Source organism: Nelumbo lutea, chromosome 2, assembly GCF_056320005.1.
Source record: "Nelumbo lutea isolate HS-2025 chromosome 2, American lotus-T2T, whole genome shotgun sequence".
In the NCBI taxonomy this organism is placed as follows: Eukaryota; Viridiplantae; Streptophyta; class Magnoliopsida; order Proteales; family Nelumbonaceae; genus Nelumbo; species Nelumbo lutea.
Window position 1 is genome coordinate 12,724,394 of NC_142685.1, and position 27,795 is coordinate 12,752,188.

Consider the following 27,795-nt stretch of genomic DNA (forward strand, 5'->3'; position numbering starts at 1 on the left):
TCGAACTTCTCTTCATGGAACTTAATAATAAACGGTGTCACTATCGTAATCACACGCAAACCAATGTTTAGCGTGTTATAAATACAAAGTGATTGTGATCAGAGACAATTGAAAGAAAAGTTTTTCCAGAAATAAGAGAAAATCCGAGATGAAGATGAAGTGGGGAAACAAGGATGTGGAGACAGCAGTTCCCCTTCTGCCGGAGTTCGTCTCGGAGAGGAATAATTTCGAGGGAGCTTCGGTTTCCGGTGCAGTATTTAACGTCTCTACCACCATCGTCGGTGCTGGAATTATGTCGATTCCAGCTACTATGAAAGTGTTAGGCGTAATTCCGGCCTTCATCCTCATCTTTGTCATCGCTGTCTTATCAGAGATTTCCGCGCGTTTCCTCCTGAAGTATACTCATTGTGGCGACTCAACGACTTACGCCGGCGTCATGGCTGAGTCGTTCGGGAGGCTTGGAGCTCTGGCGGTTCAGATTTGCATCTTGATCACCAACATCGGTGCCTTGATCATCTATCTTATTATAATCGGTAAGCAGGCATGCTTTAACTTCAATTTTTCGAGTTATTTCTGACCAGTCCGAATCATGTTATCGCTTATAAGCTGGTATCCTGAACGGGTCACTTATATCGTTAATTCGCTATCCTTTCGACGTAAGACCAACCAGATTCCTACTCTGGATCTGTGACGTGCTCTAAGCCCCAACCGAATTAAACATGTGAAATTTCAATGGTTCAGAAATAGAATTTGGTACTGATTTGAAATTCCGAGTAAATCGATCCCCTCCGAACAGGAGAGGATTTGATTTCCTGACTAGTTTAATAAATCGATTGAGCCTCTGCTTCTGCCAATCTGAAAACTCAAAACTGAAATAACCCAAAGCGAGACAGTCAAGAATGACAAAGCTGCTTGTATTAAACCTTAGAAATGGCTACACTTTTTGGCTTTCTATTTCCTCACCTTACAAAAAGCGAAAAGAGGCTCAGAAAAGGGTAGAAGAAATGAAAAACGAAAGGGGAAACAAACAAGGTATTTATTAATTTGACGTTGCGAAGTAGCAATCAGGCGACTGCGAGTGATGTGAGCTGCTGTTGATGGTAACGTTGGGAGTTGTTTAACCAATAATAACGGCCCACGTCAGCCTTCACGTGAAGTGAGAAATTGGAGTGGGGCGTTATTAGTAGTTAAAGCAGCCAGGAGCAGCTCATTCGGACTCTGGATTGAGATGGTAATTAATGAGAATCAAAAGTGCATGAGAGTGAGTGATGTGGCTGGTACCTACCCACCCCCACCAACAGAGCCAGTTTTGGTCGACCCTCGAAACCCAAATGACCACGATAACCCTTCCGGTCCGCACACGAACCCAAATGGTGAGATACTCAGGTGAAGGTCGAAGAATAGACCATATAGTAGACGTTGTAATTTAGGACGTTGTTGGGTGCTATGGCGGGGTTGAGGTGCGGTGTCGTTGAATCCGAACTCCAGAATTGAAATCTGGTCGTGCGCCGCATCAAACGATGGCTGGCTTGCTTTGCGTATTTAACTGTCGTTGGTCAACGGTAAAACTTTTTTTTTTCCTGGAAAAGTACGGAATACGACAGGCCTATTGCAGAATGAGACGAAAATAGCCCTACTCGAAGTTCGGATTTCGGCAATCGGAGTTGAAATCCAGACGCAACGGACTGAACGGAGTATTCCCAAACTTCACGATGGACCGACAATAGACGATCGGGTCGCTGTGCCAACCATGCCGTCATTTGAGTTCTGAGTGGATTAAAGATTAGCTTTTTGGGTTTCCTTAGCTTCTAAAGAACATTCTCTCTCTCTCTCTCTCTTTTTTTGTTTTCAGTGACTAATTTTGAAAGAGATTAGAAGAAAGGGTCATATTACTATTATGCGATTAGATTTTGAAACAAGTGTGTTTTTTTCATCTTTAAATTGGGTTCAAACTTTTGGCAGGTGACGTGCTATCTGGGAGTCAATCCGACGGGACGGTACACCTGGGAGTACTGCAACAATGGTTTGGCGTGCAACTCTGGAACACGCGTCCAATCGCGCTCCTTTTCATTGTGCTATTTGTGTTGCTTCCCCTCGTCCTGCTGCGCCGTGTAGGTTAGTATTTAATAGAAATAGAACCCCTAAATCACTACCCTGCAGCAGGAGAGGAAACTGAAAGTCGAGCTATAATAAGTTTGGATCAGACTGCGGCAATCTGGCCAAGGCATGGATGACACTGTCACTGTGACGAGCCAATATTATGTTTTCGAACCATTTCTCAATGTCTTTATTCCTGCATTCAGAAAAAAAGGGGTAATAGCGTATTTAGGGTTTAATATCAATAAAAATAATATATTTAAAAAAATTTCAAAAATAGATTAATTTTTTAAAAATAATATCAACAAAGAGTAAAAATACTCTTCATCTTCTTATTGTCATTTATTCACCATAGCCACCGTCCGTTGCCGCCCGCCGCCGCTTCCGCCCACTTCCTTCTCCGCCTCCGGCAACTTTGCCGGAGGCAGAGGTGGCAGCGGCGGCGCTGGTGGTTTCTCTGTCCAACGTCGCCACCTCCGCCTTCAGCAACATTGCCGAAGGTGGCCGGAGGCAGAGGTGGCGGCGTTAGACAGAGAAACCACCAGCGCCGTCGCCGTCGCCGCTACGGCGACTCTGATGAACAAAGGGCAAAAATAAGAAGATGAACAGTATTTTTGTCCTTTATTAATATTATTTTTAAAAAGTTAAACTATTTTTAATTTTTTTTAATTATATTACTTTTGTTGTTATTAAACCTCAAAAATTGTCCTTGTATCATAAATACCCAAAAAAAATAAATTGGAATGAGATCATTCGAAACAGTGTTACCCTCCTTTTAATTTCTGTTGTTTACGGTGTCGCCAGAGTCTTTGAGGTTCACATCAGCCATATCCGTTTTACTTGCTGTGGTGTTTGTGGGCATAAGCGCGGTGATAGCTCTATCTGCCCTCTGGGAAGGTAAAACAAAGACCCCGAGACTGCTACCAGACTTGGTCAATCAGGCATCCTTTTTTGATCTCTTCACTGCTGTTCCGGTCATTGTGACGGCTTTCACCTTCCACTTCAATGGTAAGATTTCTAGTCCAAATCCATGACACTTATCGCCGATGATTTGTCTATATTTGACTCTTGTCTACCCACGTTTTGGTGCTAGTATCACTATCTCTAGTAGTTGTCAATTTCATACCCACCCACCCACCTCCCCCCCCCCCAAAAAAAAGATTTTAGTCAAGAAGCCTGCTTAAGCTTTAAAGACAATTTCATTCTTAAATTGGTACTAACTGAATTTGAGACCTATACTATACCATTTAGCTGGCCCTAAATAGTTGGGATTAACTTTTCTATTTTGAAAGGTCCGATTATGATACTGGAAAGGCATCATACCTGAAAAACTGATAAGACAACCTGTAACCATAAAGGTGGTAACCATAAGCTGCTATACCTTTCCAGCATGCCTTGTAATTTATTCACGTAAAAAAAGGGGATGGAATATGAATAAAAAAAAAGGAATGGAATAAATATTTTGAACAAAGAAAAATCTATAATGCGGGAAAATATGATATAAAAAGAGTTTTGACCAATCAAAATCCACTCAAATTATGATAAATAACATCTTATTGGCTATCAAGTTTATGATTCTAATTTATTATTCAGTTGTTTTATGGATATCATATATTTCCCTTATCATAATAGAACTCTTTTGAACAAATAACTGCATGAAATCATAATTACTAACCTTACTAAATGTAACATGTCCTCTTTGACAAGTTTTTATTTGGGGAGAACCAAAAAGAACGTTCAACCACATTTACTGCGACCAATCGCAGCACTCCCTTGTGAGTTGCGATCCCTAATGAGACATGGGCACGCGATGGAAATTGAAAAGCAGTTCGCATGATGTCGGGAATTTATTTCAATTGCTCGCGCGTCCATGTTTCATTGGGGGTCGCAAGCAAGTTCTGCGACCTCTCTTCAATATATTTGTGTCTAACAGCAGCCAACAATTAATATTTAAGAAAACACAGGTGAAACCTTTTCTCTATCTTTAAGGAAGATTAAAACAGCTTGCCTAATTTAGCAGTTTGATATCATTCATGGGCTTCCATTCTGCAGTTCATCCGATAGGAGCAGAGCTTCGGAGACCTTGTGACATGGTCTCAGCTGTGCGGATTTCACTAATACTATGCTCCATCATATACTGTTCTGTTGGATTTTTTGGCTACCTGCTATTTGGTGACTCAATCATGTCTGATATACTTGTCAATTTTGATCGAAATTCTGGTTCCACGATCAGCTCATTGCTTAATGACACAGTTCGCTTAAGCTATGCACTCCATCTTGTGTTAGTCTTTCCTCTTCTAAACTTCTCTCTAAGGGCCAACATTGATGAACTCCTGTTTGCCAAATCCCCCATCTTGAGTTCAGACAACAACCGATTTTGGGCCCTTACCTGTGGTCTACTTGGGTTAATCTACATAGCAGCGATAGCCATCCCAAATATTTGGTATTTCTTTCAGTTCATGGGATCAACAACAGCAGTCTGCCTTGCATTCATCTTCCCAGGTGCAATAGTCCTGAGGTACAGACGTACAGTTCACAGACAGATTTTGTTTTTTATTATTTTTTTAAAAACGTAATTTCCATTACATCTTGACCTATGTGCATCTATTTCTATCAGGGACGTTCACGAAGTATCCACAGGAAGCGATAGGATCTCAGCAGCAGTCATGATAGTTTTGGCTATAGTTACAAGCTCTATTGCCATTTCCACCAATATTACAAATTTAACCAGAAGCAAATTGTAATTCTTGTTGTATTAAATTGAAAATGTTAATTCCGGTGGTCACCTATTATCAAATTTCAATCTTAAAATTCCATGTACAATATTAAGTGAGATTAATAGATAACTGTTAATATGGTATGGTTCTACACTAGATAATACAGTGAAATTATCAAAATTTTCAAGCACTCGGAGAATTGCCAGTAGATATGCTGATCAGCTTTTTCATTATGATCAGTCCCTTGCAATATCATTTTGGATTCATCAGAACAGCAAAGTTGCAATTATCTGCTCAGCATGTCTCTATCTTAAATCCATGCAGATGCTGTACTGCTGAAATCCCAATTCACATTGAAAGAGGATGAACTGGGAAAAACACATTCCAATTTGTACAAGTGTAAATGCAGACTGCAGTTGACATGTATGAAAAAGCAGGGAGGGCATCTGTCTCTCACCTTACCCATATCTGGACTATCCGTTGATGAAAATAAGATCTATAGCTGAATGCTTGCAATTTGTTCTGATCCATGAGATGGAGGTGAACTACTAATAACCATTTTTCTGTATATCTTGAACTTTCTAACTGAATCAAATAAACCACTTGTAACTCATTCTACTCCTTTAGTGATCCTCCAGTCAAACTACATTTACACGCAATAAACCACAGTACTTAAACCCTCGAACTGGTACTGAATTTTCATTCACAATAGTCCCAGCATTTACACTCTCTTCACTTTGAACAGTCTTGAACTGGTAATCAGAATGGAGATTGACACAATGGGCAAGTTGATTTATGTGAGGTTGAGAACCATTTGTATAGACATGCTGAATGGAACTTGTGCTTGCAAGTCTTGCAAGCGAGCCGAGGAAGGCTGTGGTTACTAGTATGGATGATGCTGTAACAGATGGGGCACTCTTCAACACCTTGAAATTCCTTGTCAAAGTTGCTTTTCCATATCCGTATTGCTTCAGCCAAGGCTCCATTCTGTATTTCATAACAAACAAATAAGCTGCTTATCAACCTAACAGGTTCAATTGGTTGAGTTTACAAAAGCCACATAATAATTGCATATCTAGGAGGAAATCCTAAAAATCCCATTTGGCATGTTCTTTCCCCATATATATGCAATATTGCATGTGAAAAGGAAGAAAGATGATAATGACCCCTATTTCAAGTGTCCTGGTAACTAGAGGATCAGGAAATGAAGCAGAAAATTCACAAAGATGATGGAAAGCTATTACAGAGACCTGATTACGAACAAATGCCATCATTGACATCAACCATTTCCTCTTCTTTACTTCGCTTATCCCAAGACTCCTTGTGCAGTCAACATCTACGGGCCGTAAAGGGTAGGATGCAGGAAGATGAATAACCAAATCCATTCCTGTCTCCTCCTTTTTATAGGTAGCAATGACCTCGCAAGACGATTTGTTCACACTAACTGAGAAATTTTCATCAGCAACATCAGCCTTCTTGATCTGCATAAAGAGAAGCAGATAAGTTTCAGAGCTTTTTCTGATATGATTTACATAAAATTGATGAAAATTTCAGATACAACCATGAAAGACAAGTTCAAACAACTAAACACCATTAGCAATAATTCTAGGGTATCCCTTGGATGCCATTAGAAGATCTAGAGCTACATTCTTTCTGCCTTTATTCATTCATGTTATTAGAATTAACAAGAAATATTTAGGGGTTGAACTGAAACCCAAAATTCAAACAGATAAATAGTGTTCATATATACCTTGAGGCCCTTCTAACATACTCCATTTATTCAAACAAACAAACAAACATAAGAAAGCATTTATGAACTAATAAATCAGTGGTGCATAACATGCATAGGTTTCTTCACTTCTATTTTCCAAACTAGATTGTTTTGACCATCATGTTTAGGAAAACCTCAAAAATAATAAACTCAAGAAAAATGGACTAGAGTTTGCAGCAACACCTTCCATGTGGAAGGAACCCAATATGTTCACACATTTTCAATATTTTCAACATTTTACTTTACATAGAATTTTGTTGTACAGATTTATCTATCAACCAGAAGAGTCATTTCATATGATAATAACTGCAAAAGGAAAAAAAAATCTAGAAAATCCTAGAATAACTTCAGTAAATTCAGGTTTACAATAGAATTTGCTTTCTCTTTCAAAAGAGATCATTTCTTTGCATAGCACTATGTGGAATATGAAGTGAATGGTTTCTATATGCACCTGTCTATTTCCACATTTTGCAGTTTACTGCCATTTCTGTCAGACTTAAAATGTTACCTTCTTAGTCCAACAAGTACAATTTTTCTGGTCTACATAGAGGGATTTGTCATGGGCCATTTCTTAAATATCAGGCTGACAAATGTGAGAATGATGGTTTGAGTCTGAGAGCAGCCACTTTGTGCAAAAAGAAAGGTCAGTTTGCAGTTCACCCCACCCAAGACCACAGATAGCTGAGAGTTTGAGACCCACATCAAGTAATGGCCTTTTACATCCAGGGAATTGCCAAATAAACAATAAGAGTTGAAGCATGCAAGCCTCTTGTTCTCACACTCCTTCAACTTCAAAACTATATAATGTGATTATTCCTTTTTCCATAACCAGCCTCATTTGGTCTTTGTTAAGTTCGTTATCATTGTTGATGGAAATTTGTTGAGATGTGGAGTTGATTGGTCGTTTCTTGATTAAGAGCCACAAACCACCTTCAGTGCTATCTAATTAGTTGAAAGTTTGTATTGCCATGGTAAGAGCTGAAAGTACAACCATGCTGGAATCTTCAAGTTGCTTTTTTCAAGAAAAGCTATGAAATGTTGCCACCAAATTATATTATTTCTTCCTAGGCAAGTTAGGGTGCTAGCTTGAGGGCGAGTGTTGGAGTATTTAGTTTGTATTTGGAATGCAGTTTATGAAGAAAACATACAATCAGGAACTCCAAGTAATATGAAGCCAATTGAGGGTTTTCTTGTAAATTTGGATACTTCTAATATTTACATTTTATGTAAAGAGTGTCCCGATAGATTTTGCTTGTGTTATTGTTAGATTCTACGCCTCTTCTATTCTTTCTTCTCCTCTATCTTCTCATCTTTTCCTTCCTCATTATTTATGACTAGAATTAGCTACACTGATATAGATCCAAATTTCAGCATCATGGTTACACCTTATCCTCAGGTAATTAGGGATTATTTTTGCTATTAATATGATTTTCTTTGATGAATTATGGTACTTTCAATATTTAGAGTGATCGGGGAATGCATCATATAATTTTTCCAGTCTTAAAGACCAAATGATCAATGTCAAACTCACACACCTGATGGAGTTCATCTGCAATCAAAGAAGGGCTGCACCATATTTTTGTGAAAGACTCAATTGCAGATGAAGTGGAACGATCACGTATTCCAGCAAAACAACCACGGACATAAGCAGGAAGAACACAAAGCATCAGACCATACACTGCACCAGCAAGTGAAGCCATTTGCTTTGTTCCAACAGGCCAAAGTGACTCTACAGAGAACAACAAAGAACCTGTTGTGATAGCACGTGTTGCTGCATTAGCAGCCTCTGATATTCCAGCTGGAACTTCAACATCTTTTTTTGAGTTAGGTAACATGCCTGACTTCCAAGGAATATGCTGGAACAGGCACTCTAATATTATTGAATCAGCAGAATCTTGTAAGCACTGGACCAATTTCTCTCTTGCCGGTGATGATAATGGTAATGATTGTAGGTGTGACAATAGCAAAGCCCAAGCAACAAAGACACTTACCTGCCAATAAGAAGAGGAAAGCATCACAAACATCAAACTCCAAGATGGAACAAGTATAATACACATAAGCAGAAGTTGTATCTATTTACCCGATCTTGTGCCAGCAGATCCATTTCGAGAAGATTATAAGGGGACTTTCCTATCATGCATGAAATTTCCTCTCTGAAATGGAATGCTTCCTCTGCAGAAGAACTACCAACTTGAGATTGATTAGGTTCACTATCATCAATATCCTCATTGAAGTAACGAGCAGTATCTTCTTTGGTGAAAGCCATATGTGAAACAGGTTCAGTTGTAAGAATGGTAAATGCAGCAAACTGCAAAGAAGAAGTAGGTTCAGAGGAAAAAAGGATGGCATACAAAGAGCTTATGGACCCTTTGCTTAGGCCCCAAAGTTCCACTGATTTGACTGCTGAGTTTCTTGCATGATAAGAGGAGTTAATAACACTTGATGCAACTAAATCCCATAAATGAGAATGTGCAAGTCGAGTTGAAGCTACAATAGATGAAGCCTCAAGACAACAGGATCTGGAAATAGCCTCTGCAATACCCGTGGCAAAAAATAAACGAAGAATAGCTTCAACTATCCGATCTCTAATAGGATCAAACCTTTCTAATTTTAAGGTGTTCAATATCTTAGTATCTTCTGCATGTAGATCAGAAAACCCACAGAAAAGGGAGAATGAGAAAAGGGCAGTCCTAGCAATAGTCAGAGGAAAAGGATCCAAAATTTGAACTGCTTCCTCCAGCTCCTTTATGGTGACTTCCATGTCACCAGAAGTGGGCATGTTCACGACAATATTATCTACATTCTCTGCTATTTCTTCCATTAATAGAACTGCAGATTCAGTCCACCCCTGCAATTGAGACAGTAAAAATTCCCAGTCATTTTCATCAAACTCCTTCCAGCAATACCCAACTGAAACAGCCATAAGCTTGGATAATGTCATCTGTGCTGCAGGAAACTGACTAACTGCAGTTGATGCATTACTATCAATTCTCTGCTTTCGAAATAAAACTAGAAGCAATTTTTTCTCCAAATGGCTTATCTCTCTTTTTTGTGCGATTTTCAAAGCTCCTATTTCTCCTATTGCACTTAATGGATAACAAGAAATAATTAACTGAATCCATTCTTCTATATCTGCAAGGGGAGATTAAAATGTATCAGTGATACCACAATGCAATGTTGCTTTTCAACAGGAAAACAACAGAAAGATATAATAAATAAATAAAGGTAGCATAGTGATAAGACCCAAGATGTCCACAGACAATGGAAACATTCAAACTGTGGCTTACCAGTACAAATATGCCACACGCAGAGCCCCACTACATTATCCCAACCAAGGGACAATGCCAGAATCGCTTTGTAGTCCCCCCAACACACACACACTCTCTCTCTCTCTTACACACACACAAATACGAAAAAACAAAGAGAAATTGTTTTCCCTTTTTAGAGTCATCACAAGAACTGGACAAAGGAGAGGATCTCATACACCAGATCTGCTTTGTTTTTTGGTGTAGGGATTGCTGGTCCTTGGTGGATGCATGAAATGGGGGGCTACACATTTTGCATGTGGGCAACATATATAATATATTAACAGACTAACCCTGCCAACCATCCAATAGGAGATCCTCTCTAATGTAAAGCTATAGGATTAAGCCATGTAATTACTTTTAACATCAATTTGAAAGAGAATATTGTAATAAAAAGCTACCTTGTCCACTTTCCCATGAAACTAAAGGTGGCAATGAGAGAGCTCTTTGAAGCCATTCCTTGATGATATAGTGGACATCACTTTCTTTGAATGAATCAATCTGAGCATTTTCACTAGATCCATCAGATCCAGATCCTTTGTGCCTTAATGGTTGAATAAGAACATTCATGACAAAAGGAAGAATCCTCAAACAGTTTCTGTTTACTGTTTCACCAATAAAAAGTTTATTTACAAGGAATTCAAAAAGGACAACAACCTTGGCTTTTCCCCATATAACATCCTTGATAATTAGAACTGAAAGCAAAGATATCAGAGCTCTCAAGAATGGCTCTTCGATAATCTCCACTTCATCATCTGAAGCAGGCCATACATTGAAAAGACCAACTTGACAACTGGTTCCATGAACAAGAGAACCATCAAGTAGGATATTGATGATGGAGTCCAACAGGCTATCTTCAGCTGGAGAATTTCTATTCTTTGCATGCTCTCTTAGAAGAGGTAAGAAGGAGCTCAAAGCAGAGCCTCCAGGCCACTTCCATGTGCAAAAGATTTCAGCTGCAAGCCATGCTCGAGGAAAAGAAGATTTGGACGTTACTAACTCATTAGTTGCTTCTTCTGATGAAGATGGAACAGTTTGTGAGACCGCAAGAACTCTACCAACTCCAAGTTTAGAAATAAGCTTGTCAGTAAAGGCAACGAATTGTTGATGCCTGGATTCCTGTAACAGTAAATATGTTTTTTCATTTATTGGTTGTCTAACCTCACTACAAAAGAGAGCATTTATGTCATCAGAACTTTTGAAAATAAATTTAACAAGGAACCTCAGCATTCATGACAAAGATTCATTCTGCCTGTAACAAGTATCTGCATACTCAAAGGAGGACACATGGACATGGTACTTGAATGAGGCCATCCTTCATTGAGTTTACTTATTTCCATAATACTTCTGTCTCTATAAGCAACTTGGATGCCTATCTCTTAATGATTTTTTTTTTTAAATTATTTTATGAGGTACAATGCCCTGATAGGTTAGAGCAGCCAAAACCAGAATTTGACCCAAAGACATCCCCTATTAAAAAAGCTTTGAAATTGATCAGGAGAGAGGTTCTCCAATCCATCTTATTCTATGAAGGAAAAAGAAGGTAGTTCATTTTGGGAGTGGGACTATCAAGAACTGAGTTTATTTAAAATTTGAAGTCCTATAGTGTTGGCATAGACTTTACATCTAGAACTTCATGTGATAAACTGGCAGGTCAGAATAATTAATTATATTTTCAGTGACCTTTAAAGATTCTTGGGGCATTTTAAACTCGTTCATATATCACTGCCAAAACTCTACAGAATTCCTGTAATAATGAAAGAGGTTCATACGTGTCTCTGAACTTGTTATTTAATAGAAGTACATTATTCAAATCATGCATATCCTCTTAGGTATATTGCCTGCATTTTTTAGGGGAGACTCCAATATACAGAGACTACATTATTTGTGTGATTTTTTTATGAGTATTATTTGTGTGATTCCTCCTGGAGAAATGGTACAGAGTTTGTTCCTTTATTCTAGTACACCATTCTACTTGGGATCAAGGCAGTGGATAATACACAAATAAGTTCTAGTGTTTTACAAGTTAGTGAATAGTGATACAAACAGTATTTGGAGGAGAAGATGCTGAAGAAATAACCAATAAATTCCACAAGCTAGAGAGATGTGCAATTAAAGGTTGTTATGTAGTATTAATGGGGTTGAAACCACAAAGAATGGATTTTCTACTATATAGCACACAGTCCGCATTGTTTTATAAATAAAGGAAGATGTGAAGTATATGGTGGTCAGAAGGCTGAACTTTGAAGATGCTAGAATCGATGAAGGAACTGCAAGTGAATGTGACTGACAACCTAGAATTTACTAAAATTGTGAGAAGCCGACAGAACTTGATCAAGCTAAGAAAGATGAAAGAAGACGTGAAATATATGTCCTTATGAAGGAAACAATGAAAGTAATATGTACAGAGATGTAGGAACCCTTATGCAGACTCAGCTACCTATCAACTTTTAAACCCTATGATGTTGATTAGATTTACAAGGGCTATATTTGAGAATCTCCAATCACCCGACAATCCAGCTGGTCTCTGTTAACTCCTTGTTTGGCTTAAGGCATCTACTAGTCCGTTTGTTTCCCTTATGATCCAATGAAATTCAGCTCTTACTTCTTTTTCAACCTTCCTAGTTTCTCTCTACTGCTGTATGCAAAGTAAAACTGTGGAAGCTGAAGCAAACATATGCAGTTTGTACGGATGTACCCAAGTGCTTCAAGCACTCAACAATTCAAACATGTAAAAATTTCAATCTGTTTATTTACTTCCTGGTTGCATTACTTCAAATAGCTGGTCGGATAGTAAATATCTTGAATTCCTAATACTAGGAGATTGGCCCTCTGCCTATAATAAAGGCCCTTTAGGGAAGCCCAGAGACAAGTCTATGTAGGGGTTTGGGGCAGTGCCCCCAACCTAAATTTTTGGCCCATACATAAAGAGATTGGTTTCTGATTTTAGTAGCAGCTCTCTCTATTTTAGGATTAGGAATCAGATATTAGTTGTATTTTTGTTCCTCTTTTAGTGGAAAGTTTGCTATTTGAGATCCTATTTGCAACAACTAAGGCTTCAGATATTTGAGCAGTTTCTGTTTTTGTTTATTTTAAAAGTTAATAGACCATTACTGGTATACAAACAAGAGGTAATTCATTAGTTGATAAACCATTACAAAGGTGTGAATCTGTTAGGAACCTGCCTAACTCAGGGCTCTTCGAGGGAGCCAACCTCCTGAGGCCTCCTCTTGTAAAACTGATTAACTGCTTTCTGTTGGTCTGTTCCAGTAGTCTTTACAGAATCCATGAATCCACAAAAAGAATAGCAGAGGCACATTTAAAAAAGGAACATGCCTGGGCTAAGGTGCAAGGCACAACAAGTGTGTACCTTTTGAGAGGGGTTCTGCGATTCTGTCTGGGTTCACACATGGAAAATGTGTGTGCCTAGGCGCACTTTTAAAACACTGGTGTGTTGCCTTACTCCTCAGGATTCTTCAGTGTATTCACAGGGAAACATGTAGAGAGTTTTTGGATGGACAGTTAAGAAATGTGTACTCCACTTATCACAAGAATGACTTAATTTGTCAATGACTTTCTTACTAAGTTAGACTCTCGTGTTATTTTTGAACTATTTGGCTTCTGCTTAAAACTTTGAGAAGACAAATATACTAGGTTCTTGGATTTGCATGCACCCACCATTTATAGCAAATGATAAACTTGCTAATTATTTCTATTCTTAGTAACTTTTAGATTAATTATTGCAGTGCCATTCTTAACCTTTTATTTAGTTTCTTACTCATGCTTTAGCATTAGAAGTTAGCACCAACTTTCATGGTGATCCAAGTTGGAAACTAGGAATATCCAAGGTAATCTTTCATAAACTACAAAAAGGAACAAATTTTGTAATCCATATAATTATAATAAATTAATGGTGGCCTTTTCTAATAGAATCTGTGATAGTTTATATAATTCAGTGAGATATCCAACTTGACACCATTTTACTAGATGCTGATGGGAACCACAGACAAAAGATAATAGAGGCTTATTATAAAGAGAACTTGCTAAGAAAAGTGAATATCAGTGCAAATAACTAAACAAAGATTCCTCACATGAGCATCTGTAAGAATACTTTTAGCTTTAAGGATGGCTGATCTTGAATCATTGTCAAGTGCAGGCGCAACCCACAAAGGCCAAAAATCTCTCTTGTCAAACAACTGGTCTAACAAAGTTTGCTCTGAACAATTATCCCAACAGAGGATATCAAGAATCTCAAGCATCCATTGACAGCACAAGGATATAACCTTGTCTGTATAAAAGGTATCTGTCTTGAAGATGGCATCCCTAATAGTCTGAATCAAAATACTTGTCAACTTCTTCAGATTGCACATGTTAAGACCCTTCCAGAAATTAGGACTTATCTTGCAACGAAAAGCATGCATGGATTCTCCAAAACTGAACTTAGAATCAAGCCTTTTCTGTGACTCGGCATCAAGTATACACCCAGATGTCATTGAACTCCCATCTATAGCAACCTCTGATGCCATGCTATGCTCCCAGTCAATAATAAACAAGACGGTTGAAATACATGTAAGAAGTTTGTGTTCCTCACTGAAAATCTTTAAGCAAAAGAAACTACCCTTGAGAACTTCAAAAGCAAATTGTGCCATCTCAAGTATGTTAACATAAGATTCACATTTAGGCATTAAATCTTTCTCCATGATGCATTCTATTAAGGAGCATGCATCCTTAGCCCATTTAAAAGGGGATTCCATGAGAAATAGGATAAACTTTTTGAGAATCTCCTCATATATCAGGAAAATTGCATCTCTGGAAACAAAATAAGATTGATCATCTTCTGTTGATCCACCAAGAACAGAACTGCAATGTAAGATGAAAAAAAAAATTTTAAACCATAGAACAAGAAATTGGTAATGTATACATAGACTAGTATCTCTTTATCAAAAACAAATTTCATTTAATGAATAAAAGAGGGGACAATAAAGTGCAACATGCAACAAACTGCCACTTTCAAGAGGAAGGGTTGTGAACCCAGGTTTTGTCATGCAGATTTAGAAAGCAAACTATGAAGAAATATTTTTTGGTAATAAACAAAGAAGAAAAAATTACTAGTGAAAAGGAAACAAGGAGTACAAAGGATAGGGGATGAGAGATCAGTAAAAGAGGTAAAAAACAAATCAGTACATTATTACGTCATCAAGCCCCTCAATTCCAATGTCAAATACGGATCAAAACCTGGAACCAAAGGATTCCTTGCTATCCCCTGCAAAATCTGAAAGAATCAAGACCCACTCCAAAATCATTTTACCGATTATTGATGATTGTGACTTTTGTCTGTCTTCAAAAACTATTCTATTTCTTTCATTCCACAACTCCCCACAGATTGCAAGTGGCACACAGCTCCAACTATCTTTGCCTTTCTGTTTCCATTTTAGACTTGGCTAGCGAGCAAAAATTTCTCATGGAGATTCTGAATTCCACATCTCCATCTTGAACACTGAGAAAAAAGCATCCCCAAATGATCTTCACATAGCATCATGAACACTGAGAGGGATGGCATTGCCACAAACACCTTTAATATCTTCCCTTCAACCTGATTCCTTGCTAGTGCCTTGTAGAATGACTTCACAGTCAACATGCCTTTGTTACTCTCCTTCCAGCATCTTGAATCAGCACTTTCCAAATCCAACTCTGCTGCATGCACCTTGGCTAAAAGATTAACACAATTCTTCAATTTCCCAGTCAAGGAGGTATTTTAAATCCTGGAAACCATACAACCAAACCCTGAACTACTTCATAGCATCGAGAAACTTGTATGTTTATCCTACTCAGTGTATACAGCCTTGGGCATACCACATAATTTTCCAATCCCAAACCGATCATCCTCCCAAAACCTAATACTTGCTCTGTTTCCAACATTAGGGCAAACAAAATTCATTATCCCCTTCCACACACAAAGACCATAGGTTGACTTAAACTCATCCGAATCCCACCCAAAGTTCACCACCCCATATTTTCAAGCAATAACTCCACAAAGAATGCCTTTCACAACCAAACCTCCATAACCATTTTCCCAGAAATACTTTATTAAACAATCTCAACCTTCTAATCCCCAAACCCCCATATTTTTTTTGTCCTTACACACCTCCCACTTCACCAAGTGATACTTACTTGGCCCCTAACACTCCAATAAGAACCAAGGTTTGCACTTCAAAATAATAAACTGGTAAATTAGACAGCACACTCTTAATCAAGGTTATCCTTCCTCCTAATGACAAATACTCCTTCCATCCTGCTAATCTTTGATAAATTCTGTCTAAATTTGATTGCAAAATATAAGGTGATGATGATTTTGCTTCAATTGGAAGTCCCAGATAAGTGGAAGGGGAACTTGAAATAAATGGAATACATGAATTGTTGTCCTGGAATATCACCCCCCTATCCCTCTCATTCTGCACCTGCCTAAACTTTCTGTTAAGGCATTAGTGGACTACAAATTCCAGCTGAACAAGATTTCCGTTCTGGATGCCAATACCTATAGCATCTCTCCAATCATGTCCCATGGGGCCAATGAAGCAAAATTCCATCTGAACAAGATTTCCATTCTGGATGCCAATACCTATTGCCCCTACAATCAAATGTCCCTTACTGTAGGGGCTAACCACCAAAAAAGCGATCTCTCATTCATCCAATGACCATCTGAGAGCCCCCTTCTAATCTAACCTGAGCTTCCAGTAGTCGATCAAGACTACAATCAGTCTTGAATCCCAACTGATTTCTGATTGAGAAAATAGAAGGAAGAGGAAGAAGAAAGGAGAATAAGCAGAAGTGCACAAGGGTTTTGAAAGGAGGGACAGATTGAACGAGTCTGCCGCCGCCACTCTCTTAATATTTATAGGTTATGTTCACTACATGTAGGAAAGGACAGAACTGCCCTTAATACTTACATGGCAAATAAAACAAAGAAAAGACTGAAATAAATAACAAACTAAAATAACAAGCTGTCTAAGATAACTACCAGCTAACACTGACATGACTCACAAAGGTTACACATACTGTCATATGAACACAGTGGGGCTCACAGCCGTGGGGCCCACATCAGTGTTCTCTACACTCCCCCTCAAGTTGGGAATAGTTATTTGTCATTCCCAACTTGAATAGGTCTGCCTCTAACTTCTTCCTTGGTACAGCCTTGGTGAGAAGATCTGCGAGCTGCATGTTGGAGGTGATATACGGGAGACACACTTCTTGTGATGAGACCCTCTCTCTGACAAAATGTCGATCAACTTTGATATGCTTAGTTCTGTCATGCTGCACCGGATTGTGAGCTATATTAATAGCCGCCTGATTATCACAATACAACATCAAAGGCTTCTCATAATCAAAACCCAACTCTTCAAGTAGTGATTTCAGCAACTCCGTTAGCCATTCACCTGTATTCAGCTTCGGCACTAGAGCGGGAAACAATACTTTGTTTCTTACTCCTCCAAGAGACAAGGTTTCCTCCCACAAGGGCACAATATCTAGAGGTAGACCTCCTATCATCAACACTCCCAGCCCAATCAGCATCTGTATAGACCTCCACCTTCATGTGACTATTGTTCTTGAACAGCAACCTCTACCTGGGCATCTCTTCAAGTATGCTAATATTCTCTCTGTTGCAAGAAGGTGAGTAGTTCTAGGGGAATGCATGTACTGGCTGACAACACTGACTGCATAACTAATATTTGGCCGAGTGAGGCAGAGATATAGGAGCTTTCCAACCAACCGCTGGAACATAACTTTGTCTTCAAGAGGCTCCCCACCCTCTGCATTGATCTTGTGATTCTGTTCAATGGGTGTATCGGCAAGCTTGACACCTAACTTTCCAGTTTCCGCCAACAGATCTAGAACATATTTCCTCTGGGAGATAAAGATCCCTTGTTTAGATCTAGCAACCTCAATACCCAAAAAATATTGCAGTGCACCAAGATCTTTCACCTCAAACTCTTGATGAAGAAGCTGTTTGAGGGACTCGATCTCACTACTATTATTCCCTGTCACTACAATATCATCCACATATACAGCAAGCAGGGTCAAAGAATAGTCCACTCTTTTAATGAACAGTGTATAATCTGACTGGGCATGTACATAACCGAATTTTCCAAGGGCTAGTCCGAATCTATCAAACCAAGCTCTAGGGGACTGCTTTAACCCATACAATGCCTTATTTAGTCAGCAAACCTTCTTACTTGTCTCTGTATCATAGAATCCAGGGGGCAACTGCATATAGACCTCTTCTTGTAAGTCTCCATTTAGAAAAGCATTTTTAACGTCCATCTGGAACAAGGGCCAAGAATGACTTGCTGCAAGGGCTAAGAGAACTCGAATAGTGGTCATCTTGGCTATTGGAGCAAAGGTCTCCAAGTAGTCTATACCGTAAGTCTGATTGAACCCTTTTGCAACTAACCAGGCTTTGTACCTTTCAATGGAGTCATCAGCATTATGTTTCACAGTGAATACCCATCTACATCCAACTGGTTTCTTTCCTTTGGGTAGGTCAACTATCTCCCAAGTATTATTTTTCAAAAGGGCATCAATTTCAACTTTCATTGCATCTTTCCACTCTGGAACTGATAAGGCTTCTTGCACTGTTCTGGGATAGGGATATTAGCAATGGAAGTGAGACAGGACCTATAAGAGGGAGACATGCGATCATAGGATAGAAACTGGGAAATGCAATGAGTTGTGGATGTGGTGCAGTGCCGTTTCCCTTTACGGACCGTAATAGGGAGGTCAAGGTCATCCGAAAAAGGAGGGGAAGTAGCAACAGTGGAAGGTATCTCAGTGGGCCCTGGGACTGTAGTACCTGGATCTTGATCCGCAGAAGGAGCTGGGGCTGGCCTGGACTGCTGATGACCGAGATCAACCTGCCTGCATCGCCTATGATAGACTTTCAACTCCTGATCCCTCTGACAACCCTCACCAGTACAACCTTCATCACTCAATGGAATGGGTAAAGGAACAACCTCAGATGAGTTAACCCTATTCTCACTGCACTCCCCCTGAGGAAAAAGACCCAAATTCTCATTCTCACTACTCTCCCCCTAAGGAGGAACCCTAGGATAATTAGGGTGCCTCCTCAAAGCAGGTGACATCCATCAAGACAAATCTCCTCCCTGAAACAGGATCATAACAGCAATAACCCTTTTGAGTTTGTGTATAACCGAGAAAAATGCATTTGGAGGCCTTAGGGTCAAATTTTGAATGATGAGGTCCAAGAAGCTGAACAAAACAGGTGCACCCAAAGGTTTTAAGAGGAACAATAAACAACTCCTCGTCTAGGTATAGAAGGATAAACGGAGGCTTCATATCAAGAACCTGTGAAGGAACCCGATTTATGAGATACACTGCCGTGAGGATAGCATCACCCCAGAAACGGATAGGCACATTGGAGGTAAACATAATGCTTCTAGCCACCTCCAAAATGTGCCTATTCTTCCTCTCGGCAACCCCATTCTGCTGTGGTGTATGAGGACAAGTGCTCTGGTGAATAACCCCATGATCAAGTAGATAAGAGGCCAATGGCTTAGCAAAGTAGTCTTTTGCATTATCAGATCTGAGGACTTTGATTTTGACCCTAAACTGGGTTAAAATCATTTGATGAAAGTTTTGGGTCAGAGCGGGAACCTCATCTCGAGAACGCATAAGGTAGACCCAAGAAAAATGAGTATGGTCATCAACAAACAACAGAAAATACCTGTACCCACCCATAGAAGGGATGTGATATGGCCCCCAAACATCGGTATGCACAATATCAAAAGAATTATTACTTCTTTTATTACTCAAGGAATAAGATGTTCTACAATGTTTGGCAAGCTCACAACTCTCACATCTCAAATCTGACATTTCAACAGGCTCAAATAAAGTAGGAAACAGACTCTTCAAAGACCGAAAAGATAAATGACCTAATCGATTATGCCAAAGCATAACCAGACTCACACATTGAGAAACAAAAGACTTTATCCACCGGCTCTTTCCAATGAGGGCTCTCTCCAAGCAGATACATCCCATTCGTCTCACGGCCATTCCCAATCACCTTCCTCGTCTCCAAGTCCTGAAAAATACATCAATCAGGGAAAAAGGTTACTGAACAGTTTCGATGTTTGGTAATACTACTGACTGAAAGCAAACTAGTGTTAAGTTTAGGAACATGCAAGACAGAGGATAAAGAGATAGTATCAGATAACTTGATGTCACCCTTGCCAGAAATGGGAACAAGAGAGCCATTAGCAATGGATACTTTATCTCTACCAGAAGACAAGTGATAAGTAGTGAACAATGATGGCAAGCTAGTCATATGGTCAGATGCTCCTGAGTCAATTACCCAACAGTGCTCAATATTACTTGGAGCTGAAGCATGGTAGGCTGAGCAAATGCAGAGGTGGCAGAGGCTGATGGTGACTGAGATGACTGGGCCGAATTCCCAACCTCCTTTTCCAACTGTATCAGGGCAGCCCAAACAGTAGCTAAGGTATCTAGGGGTGTGCCTTTTGTGCCTGACGAGGATGCAAAATCAGTATTCACAGCCATGTGGGCATTACCCCTTTTATTCCTCAGTTTTGCTGGGACTATGGAGCTTCCAACATGTATCTTTCGTATGCTTGGGTTTCTTGCAATGTTCACATACTAGATCCCGTTTGTCTTCCTTCTTCATGTCTCTTTCTGTATCACCCCCAAACTTAGGTTTAACTGCTGCCAGGGCTGGGGGAAAGGGCTAATGTTGCATCATAACCTTCCTCCTGGTCTCTTGACTATGCATCAGAGAGTATGCTTGAGAAAGGGTCACACTGTCTCGTGTTAGTATCTGTTGTCTCACAATGTCATAATCTGAATTCAGGCCAGCCAGAAATTCAAACACCCTATTGGTCTCGACTTGCTTTCTATGGGTCTGTGCATCTTTCGGACTTTCCCACTCAAGAGTCTCCAGATGGTCAATTTCATGCCACAGTGATTTCAGTGTAGAGAAATACACAAAGACTGGTTTCTCTCCTTGTTTAAGGTTATTCACTTCACACTTTAGTTCATAGGCCCTAGCAACATTAAGGGGTTGGGAGTAGGTCTCCTTCATGATATCCCATATCTCCTTGGCTGTCTTTGCCCACAAGTAATTTTGGCTGATATGTGGCTGCATCGAGTTGCACAGCCATGCCATAACCAAGTAGTTCTCCTGAACCCACTTGGTATACATTGGGTCCTCCTTGGAAGGCTCTTTCACATCTCCCAATAGATAGCTAAGTTTTCCCCTTCCCCCAATAACCATCATGGCTGATTGGGCCCATTCCAAGTAATTGGATCCATCAAATCTCACAGTTGTGATCTGAAACGCAGTCTCAGACATACTACAAGAACTGTTGTTCCCAAACACACCTTCTCCCTGATTTTTGAACTCCATTCTTGATCAAAAATCAGTAGTTAAGAACTATTAGGGTTTCCACACTAGAAAACAGCACTTAAGCAATCGATCACAATAAAAAACTGTATGAAATCAGTTCAGATCTGATCTGAAACCAATCGGCAATCAGAATATATGCAGTTTGATAACAGTTCTCACTCTCAAAACAGGCTCGGAAGCCAAAACCAGGTCTGAAACTCACTTAGAATGTACTCAATCAGAATTAGGGTTTCAATTGTAGGGTTAGGAAGACTCTTGTGAGAACATAAATAGTGCTCAACCACACTTTCCAAGAGAATTCACAGTCAAGTCTAGCTGTAGGGTTAATGACAAACCTATCTTGACCACCTCTGAGAGAAAATAGGAGGGTTCGGCCACTCTCCTCCTAGATAGGTCCAACCTATCTTGACTGACAGCAATCTCAAGGGAAAAATAAAGACTTACCCAGAGAATTCTGATCGCTACCTTCAATCGTGGCCTGAATCCTAACTTCCTCTGGTTCTTCCTGATTACCAAAACATTCTGCAAGCTGTGACAAGTCTTCGAACAGCTGCTAAACTTTTCTGGTAACCTCCAAGAATCAGCCAACAAACAGTCCTTTGTAACCTTCCAGCCTTAGATAGTTCTCATGTGGTCGGCTGGGCTAGACTCACATGAGAAACCCTAGATAGGCTCTGATGCCAAGTAGTCGATCAAGACTACAATCAGTCTTGAATCCCAACTGATTTCTGATTGAGAAAATAGAAGAGGAAGAAGAAAGGAGAAGAAAGGAGAAGAAGCAGAAGTGCACAAGGGTTTTGAAAGGAGGGACAGATTGAATGAGTCTGCCGCTGCCACTCTCTTAATATTTATAGGTTATGTTCACTACATGTAGGAAAGGACAAAACTGCCCTTAATACTTACATGGCAAATAAAACAAATAAAAGACTGAAATAAATAACAAACTGAAATAACAAGCTGTCTAAGATAACTACCAACTAACACTGACATGACTAACAAAGGTTACACATGCTGTCATACGAACACAGTGGGGCCCACAGCCGTGGGGCCCACATCAGTGTTCTCTACACTTCCCAAGGAATGTCATGGTCTTTTCTCTGATCAGATCCCCCATGTCTCTTAAATAAGCTGCCTATTCCTGGAGGTCCTGCATTCTGTGACAAATTTCAATTCAAATTAAGCCCAATAGCTCTGTGGAGTGAGGTGCACACCTAAAACACTATTAATGGCCATCTATTCCTTGTGAAGTTTAATGTCCAAATGAAACAGTATCACGTGGAATACCTAACTTTTAGTGTAAACTCCATATCCAACACCTTGTCCAGTCATGTTGCTGTACCTGGGTAACAGACAAAAATAGGTTAGACAACGCACCTCCACATAATCCTCTCTCCTCATGGAAAGGGCTGGGAATTGATCTACAAATATATCTGGAATGTCATTAAGGAGATCCAGTAGGCATCAAAACAAGGGGAAGAGATTAATAAATATCCCTGCACTACTAGAGGCTGTACAAACAAAAAATATCCACCGTCAATGTACTGATGTAGCACTACAAAGATATCCCATGAGTATCCTCAGATTTTGGATGCATACTCAGATCAGATTCATAACAATGTATATTGCTCTTTATGGATTGGCTGAATACTCAATTTAATAGTGTTGTGCACCACAAGTGGCTATGGATAGTGTTGTACCAACCCTACACCTAGAGGGAAGTAGAGACAATGAACTTCGTTCCACTAATCTATCTATGATTGATTTTGGACAATCATAAAAGATAGGTGCTTTCTCTAGATTATCATTGTTCTCATAAAAACACATTATTTATCCCTTGAAATATTTAATTTCCACTTCTCTGTTCCTTGGCAGGTGGCAACTTTAAATGTTTTTTTGGTAAGTTGCTGAGACTATTATATTAGGGTCTTACAAAAGAAAAGACCACAGAGTCAGCTAGTAAAACATTACACAACTCAAAAATCCAGAGGTCCATGTAAGATTGCTTTTCTTATCCATTCCTTCATTTGCAAGACAATCTGCAGCACCTTGAAATGTTTTAAACTGAAAAAAAAATTCTAACTAGTATATGGCACCAATGCTCATGATGCCCTCAGGCTTATCCAGAGAATCCTTCCCTTCAAGTAGAAGATATATATGGATGCACCATCTTGTGTGGAATAACCGCAGAAGATTTGTTTTAAAGAACTCATTTTTCTATAAATATGGTGCAAATTCTAGACATTAGTATAGTGAAAATTGTCCATGTATACAAATTCCAAATTATTCATTTCTTCATGATACTGATGGGAATTTTTTTTTCTAATTGCTTGTACATATGATTCCCGACTCATTCTATTATGGTAGGAAAAATAGATGGATCCATTTCATGAGACAATCTAAGCATCAGAAAATGTCTTCTTGTAGAAGCACTTATTATGAGCAACAATAAGTTGGATAATGGGAATAAAATACATTAGACTAAGGTGAACACTATACTTACCCTAGAAAGCGAGCATGGGATATCCAGAGAGAAGGAGAGCAGCAGGCAATTGACACAGCAGTTGAATCTAAAAGTTTATGTTGCCATAGTTCTAGGTAGGAGCCATGCCAATGACTTAACTCTGGTACAGCCTTCTTTTTATTGATTTCTCCTCTCACCTTCTCCATGAGCATTGCCAACATGTCAATGCGGTCAAAATCTAATAAGAGCTCAGTTCCAGGATGTTCTAGTATTGCATATTTGATAATGCTAGGCCATTGTTCAGAGAAATGTTCACCATCAAGTAAAGCAAGTAAAAGATCCAATCGAGCAGAAGTGGAGCGGTTGTTTCCATATAAACACCAAGGAACAAATATTTCCTTGAAAGATTGCAGAAAATTCTCTGATTTTGATTTTTTGTCACCTTCGATAGAAATATCACTGCTCTGATGTCTTTGACCACCAATAGAGAGTTTTGATACCACTTGTGGTCCAAATATTGAAACAGTAATAGATAAAAGTTTGACAGCATCTGGTGAATCCTGTTGGCAGGATGAATAAATGAGTACAAAAAAAAAAACAAAAATAAAATAAAATAAAATATTCAGGAGATAAATGGCTGCACACATCCTATGCAAAACCCCAAATTAATGTTAATGTGTAGCACATGATAAGGGTTTCAATATCATAGCAGAGGATATTTAAACTCATTCAACTTTGTATCCAATATCTGAAACTTTTACCACAAACATCCTTGTTGTCTGACATCTTGAAGATGCTCTGGTTATATATTCTCATGGAAATATTAATCTAGAACATGTTTCATTTCCATATACACTTTCAGATATACGGTTTACATGATTCTTACTTTCCTATTAACACCTAAGGGGGAAATTTGTGTCTCTTTTCAATCCCTCGTTAACACCTGGCCAGCCAAGGCACTTAGAAAGAGAGAGTTTTGTGGGATATATTATTTATCTAAAATTTTGAAGTTGGCATACTGTTATGCATTTTTTTTTTCTGCAGCAAGGATTGATGGTTGAGGATGAACACTTGGTTGCCTCCTGGTATGCCCATAAGGTCATTTAGTTTTGAGCATGGAAGGCTTATATGGGGATGACCTCACATTCAGCAGTAAAGGGCAGCCCAGTGCATGAGGCTCCTGCAATTGTGGGGTCTGGCTGGGGAGGGACAACGTACGCAGACTTTCCCCTGCACATACAGAGAGGCTGTTTCCAAGATTTGAACCTTGGTCACCCAGCCACCCAGATTGCAATGGAGCAACCCAACCGTTCAGCAGTAAACCATAATTTTATTAATTTAGGATAATGAATTACAGCCATAGTTTCTTTTCTCTTGAATTGATCTCTGTTCATCATCATCATCTAAGCCTTATATCAGTTTATGGGGGTTGGCTACATAAGCCCTGTTTTTCCATTCCGCTCTGTTTAGTGTCATATCCATGGCCAATTTCCCAGTTCCAGAGCAGGATATGAAGAAGGAACTTTAAATGGTTCTGACAACCATGCCAAATCTGATCAACAGGATGGCTGGCTTGAGGTGTACGACTCCACCCCGATTATGGAAAGGTAGGGGTGTTTCAAATGATGTTAGACCAATGGTGTCGGTGAACCACAGCTTGCAGAAGGAAAATCTTTAGCAGAGGTGGCAGGGATCCAAGGCTGGTCGATGGATGCCATGGGCAAAGTGTTGTGAAGAGCCAAAGCAAATTACATTGTAGTGGAGCACGAGGACAACAATCAACGATTGCAGAGGTTCTACACATTGACAACGAAATTTCTATCTTGGAATGTGAGGGGCTTAAGGGCCCTAGAGAAGTAGAGTGTTGTAAAAGCAGTGATCCCAAAATGGCGCCCATATGTGGTCATGCTACAAGAGTCTAAAAAGGAAAAGTGGTCGAATGAATTTGGGGTAGCGGTGATTGTCAGTGGTTTGGAAGACCTACTGTATGGGACCTCTGGTAGTACCCTCATTTTTTGGGATCCAAGAGTAATTATGGCCCACTATGTTTTTTGTGGGGACCTCCCTTTCAGAGGTCTTTGCTGCATCTAATGGAGATAGTGGGTGTTCTCATGGGTTTATGGTCCAACAGAGAGCAATCAGAGGGGGGAAGCTTTGGAGGGAGATTGAAGAAGTCCATTCGGTAGTCGCTGCCTTGGTGCATAGCTGGAGACTTCTCAATGTGGTGAGGTTTTCCTTTGAGAAGAAAGTCTATGGTTTACAACTGATACGTTGGCTTCTGGAGACTGTGAATAGAACGGGGTTGATCGACTTGCAACTACAGAGAGTAATTTTTGGACAAACCTTTCTCTATCAATGTTGGGTTACTTTCTAATCAAAATTGGTCGGTAACAGGCTTTTCCAGATATAGTGCAATGAGCCCTGCCTTAACCTGCTTCAGACCACTCTCCTCTGCTTCTATTGTCTGCTGAGGTTTCTAGATGCCCAGCTGCTATTCGTTTTGAACTAATGCTCTTGGAAGTTCCTGGATTCTATGATAAGGTTAAAAAATGGTGGGAAGTTGATGATGCATCATTACATTTCAAATAGAAGCTCTGATTCTTGAAATCAAAGATCAAGATCTGGAATCCTGAGGAGCTTGGTTCGCCAAAAGGAGAGGATGCTAAACACCATTGCTGACTTAGATGAGAAGGAAGCTTTGAGCAACTTGTCCAAGAACAAAATCCAAAGGAGGGGTCTGGCAAGAGATGAATTCAGTAGGGTATGTCATATGGAGGAAGTATCTTGGCGACAGAAGTCAAGAGCATTGTGGTTGAAGTGGGAGACAGGAACACTCAGTTTCTTCACCAGATGGCTAATGCCAGAAGAAGGCAGAACACAATCACATCGACCTTTGTTGTAGACTTCTATGAAGCATTATTTGTCAATGGAATGCAAAAGCCCCGGTTAGATGGTATCAAGTTTGCTCATCTAGAGGAAAAGGGTCGTGCTTGGCTGGAGAGTGATTTTGAGGAATTTAGCAGGCTTTACAGGACTTGCAAGGGGACAAAACCTCGGGCCTGGATGGACAGCTTCTCTATAGGCTTTTATACAAGGTGTTGGAATATCATAAAGGTGGATCTGCTAACCACAAACAAGGACTTCCAACAAAATGCAGAGCTTTCTCAAGGTGCAAGGTCAAACTTCATTTCTCTAACACCGAAAGTGTCTGGTGCCACTGAGTTGAGGGATTTCAGACCTGTTAACCTGATAAGCAGTGGGGAAGTTGGTTATTCTATCAAAGGGTGCATTCATGGACGGGAGACAAAATCTGGATGGCTCACTTATTGCAAACGAGTGCATTGATTCAAGACATGACAAAGGGAGTTGGGCTTGGTTTGCAAGATCGACTTAGAAAAGGCCTTATGACCATATGCATTGGCCTTTTGTTAATTATGTCTTGACTAGGATGGGCTTTGGAACAGTTTGGAAGTAGATGGCTGGATGAATTAGTGATCCGTGGTTCTTAGTCATTGTTAACAGAGTCCCAGTAGGCTACATCGAAGGAGAAAGAGGACTTTGGCAGGGTGACCCTCTTTCATGATTTCACCTTTTCTATTCTCTTTAGTGGTGGATCCTTTGAGTAGAATGATAAACAAGGTTGTGGAAGGAGGCTACTTAGAAGGCTTCTCGGTTGGAACTGGAGGTCCAATGATATCTTTATTGCAATTTTCAAATGACACCCTAGTTTTCTCAAGGGCTGCTCAAGCAGACTTAACGTTTCTTAGGTACCTTTTTATCTGTTTTGAAGTGGACTCTGGGTTGAAGATTAATCTTCAAAAAACCAAAATCATCCCAGTGGTTGAGGTGCCTCACATAGTTGAATTAGCAAGTCATTTGGGTGCAGAGTGAGTACTTTGCCTTCTAAATATCTAGGCTTACTTCTCAGAGGGAAATACGGATCCAGTTCTGTGGGACCCAACCACTGAAAGATACAAGAAAAGGCTCCCCGAGTGGAAGGGTAGGTTGCT

The 27,795-nt window shown here is 39.7% G+C and overlaps 2 protein-coding genes across 5 annotated transcripts in view; one reads left to right on the forward strand and one right to left on the reverse strand.

Annotated features, from left to right (window-relative positions):
* The first annotated feature begins 56 nt into the window (after window positions 1-56).
* LOC148868629 (Transmembrane amino acid transporter family protein) lies at window positions 57-4,970 on the forward strand. Its single transcript, XM_088971029.1, has 5 exons — window positions 57-533; window positions 1,963-2,115; window positions 2,902-3,105; window positions 4,150-4,615; window positions 4,715-4,970. The coding sequence occupies exons 1-5, from the start codon at window positions 149-151 to the stop codon at window positions 4,839-4,841; spliced, it is 1,335 nt and encodes a 444-aa protein (XP_088827155.1). The 5' UTR covers window positions 57-148; the 3' UTR covers window positions 4,842-4,970.
* Window positions 4,820-27,795, reverse strand: part of LOC148868630 (HEAT/U-box domain-containing protein) — a 71,606-nt gene continuing 48,630 nt past the window's right edge. For 3 of the 4 annotated variants that reach the window (XM_088971025.1, XM_088971026.1, XM_088971028.1), the window contains 7 exons: window positions 23,825-24,345; window positions 13,982-14,750; window positions 10,292-11,009; window positions 8,666-9,717; window positions 8,121-8,576; window positions 6,065-6,295; window positions 4,820-5,801 (listed from right to left, as the gene is read on the reverse strand). In XM_088971025.1, coding sequence (XP_088827151.1) covers window positions 5,574-5,801; window positions 6,065-6,295; window positions 8,121-8,576; window positions 8,666-9,717; window positions 10,292-11,009; window positions 13,982-14,750; window positions 23,825-24,345 — 3,975 coding nt within the window. In that variant the 3' untranslated portion in view covers window positions 4,820-5,573. The remainder of the gene's footprint in view (window positions 5,802-6,064; window positions 6,296-8,120; window positions 8,577-8,665; window positions 9,718-10,291; window positions 11,010-13,981; window positions 14,751-23,824; window positions 24,346-27,795) is intronic. The other variant, XM_088971027.1, reaches the window with a different exon arrangement.

What these genes read in the sequence shown, in the direction of transcription:
- LOC148868629 (XM_088971029.1), top strand. Translation starts at nt 149, where the DNA reads ATGAAGATGAAGTGGGGAAACAAGGATGTGGAGACAGCAGTTCCCCTT. An exon ending in CATCTATCTTATTATAATCG is followed by an intron (nt 534 to 1,962) that starts GTAAGCAGGCAT and finishes AACTTTTGGCAG; the next exon opens with GTGACGTGCTATCTGGGAGT. An exon ending in CCAGGTGCAATAGTCCTGAG is followed by an intron (nt 4,616 to 4,714) that starts GTACAGACGTAC and finishes TATTTCTATCAG; the next exon opens with GGACGTTCACGAAGTATCCA.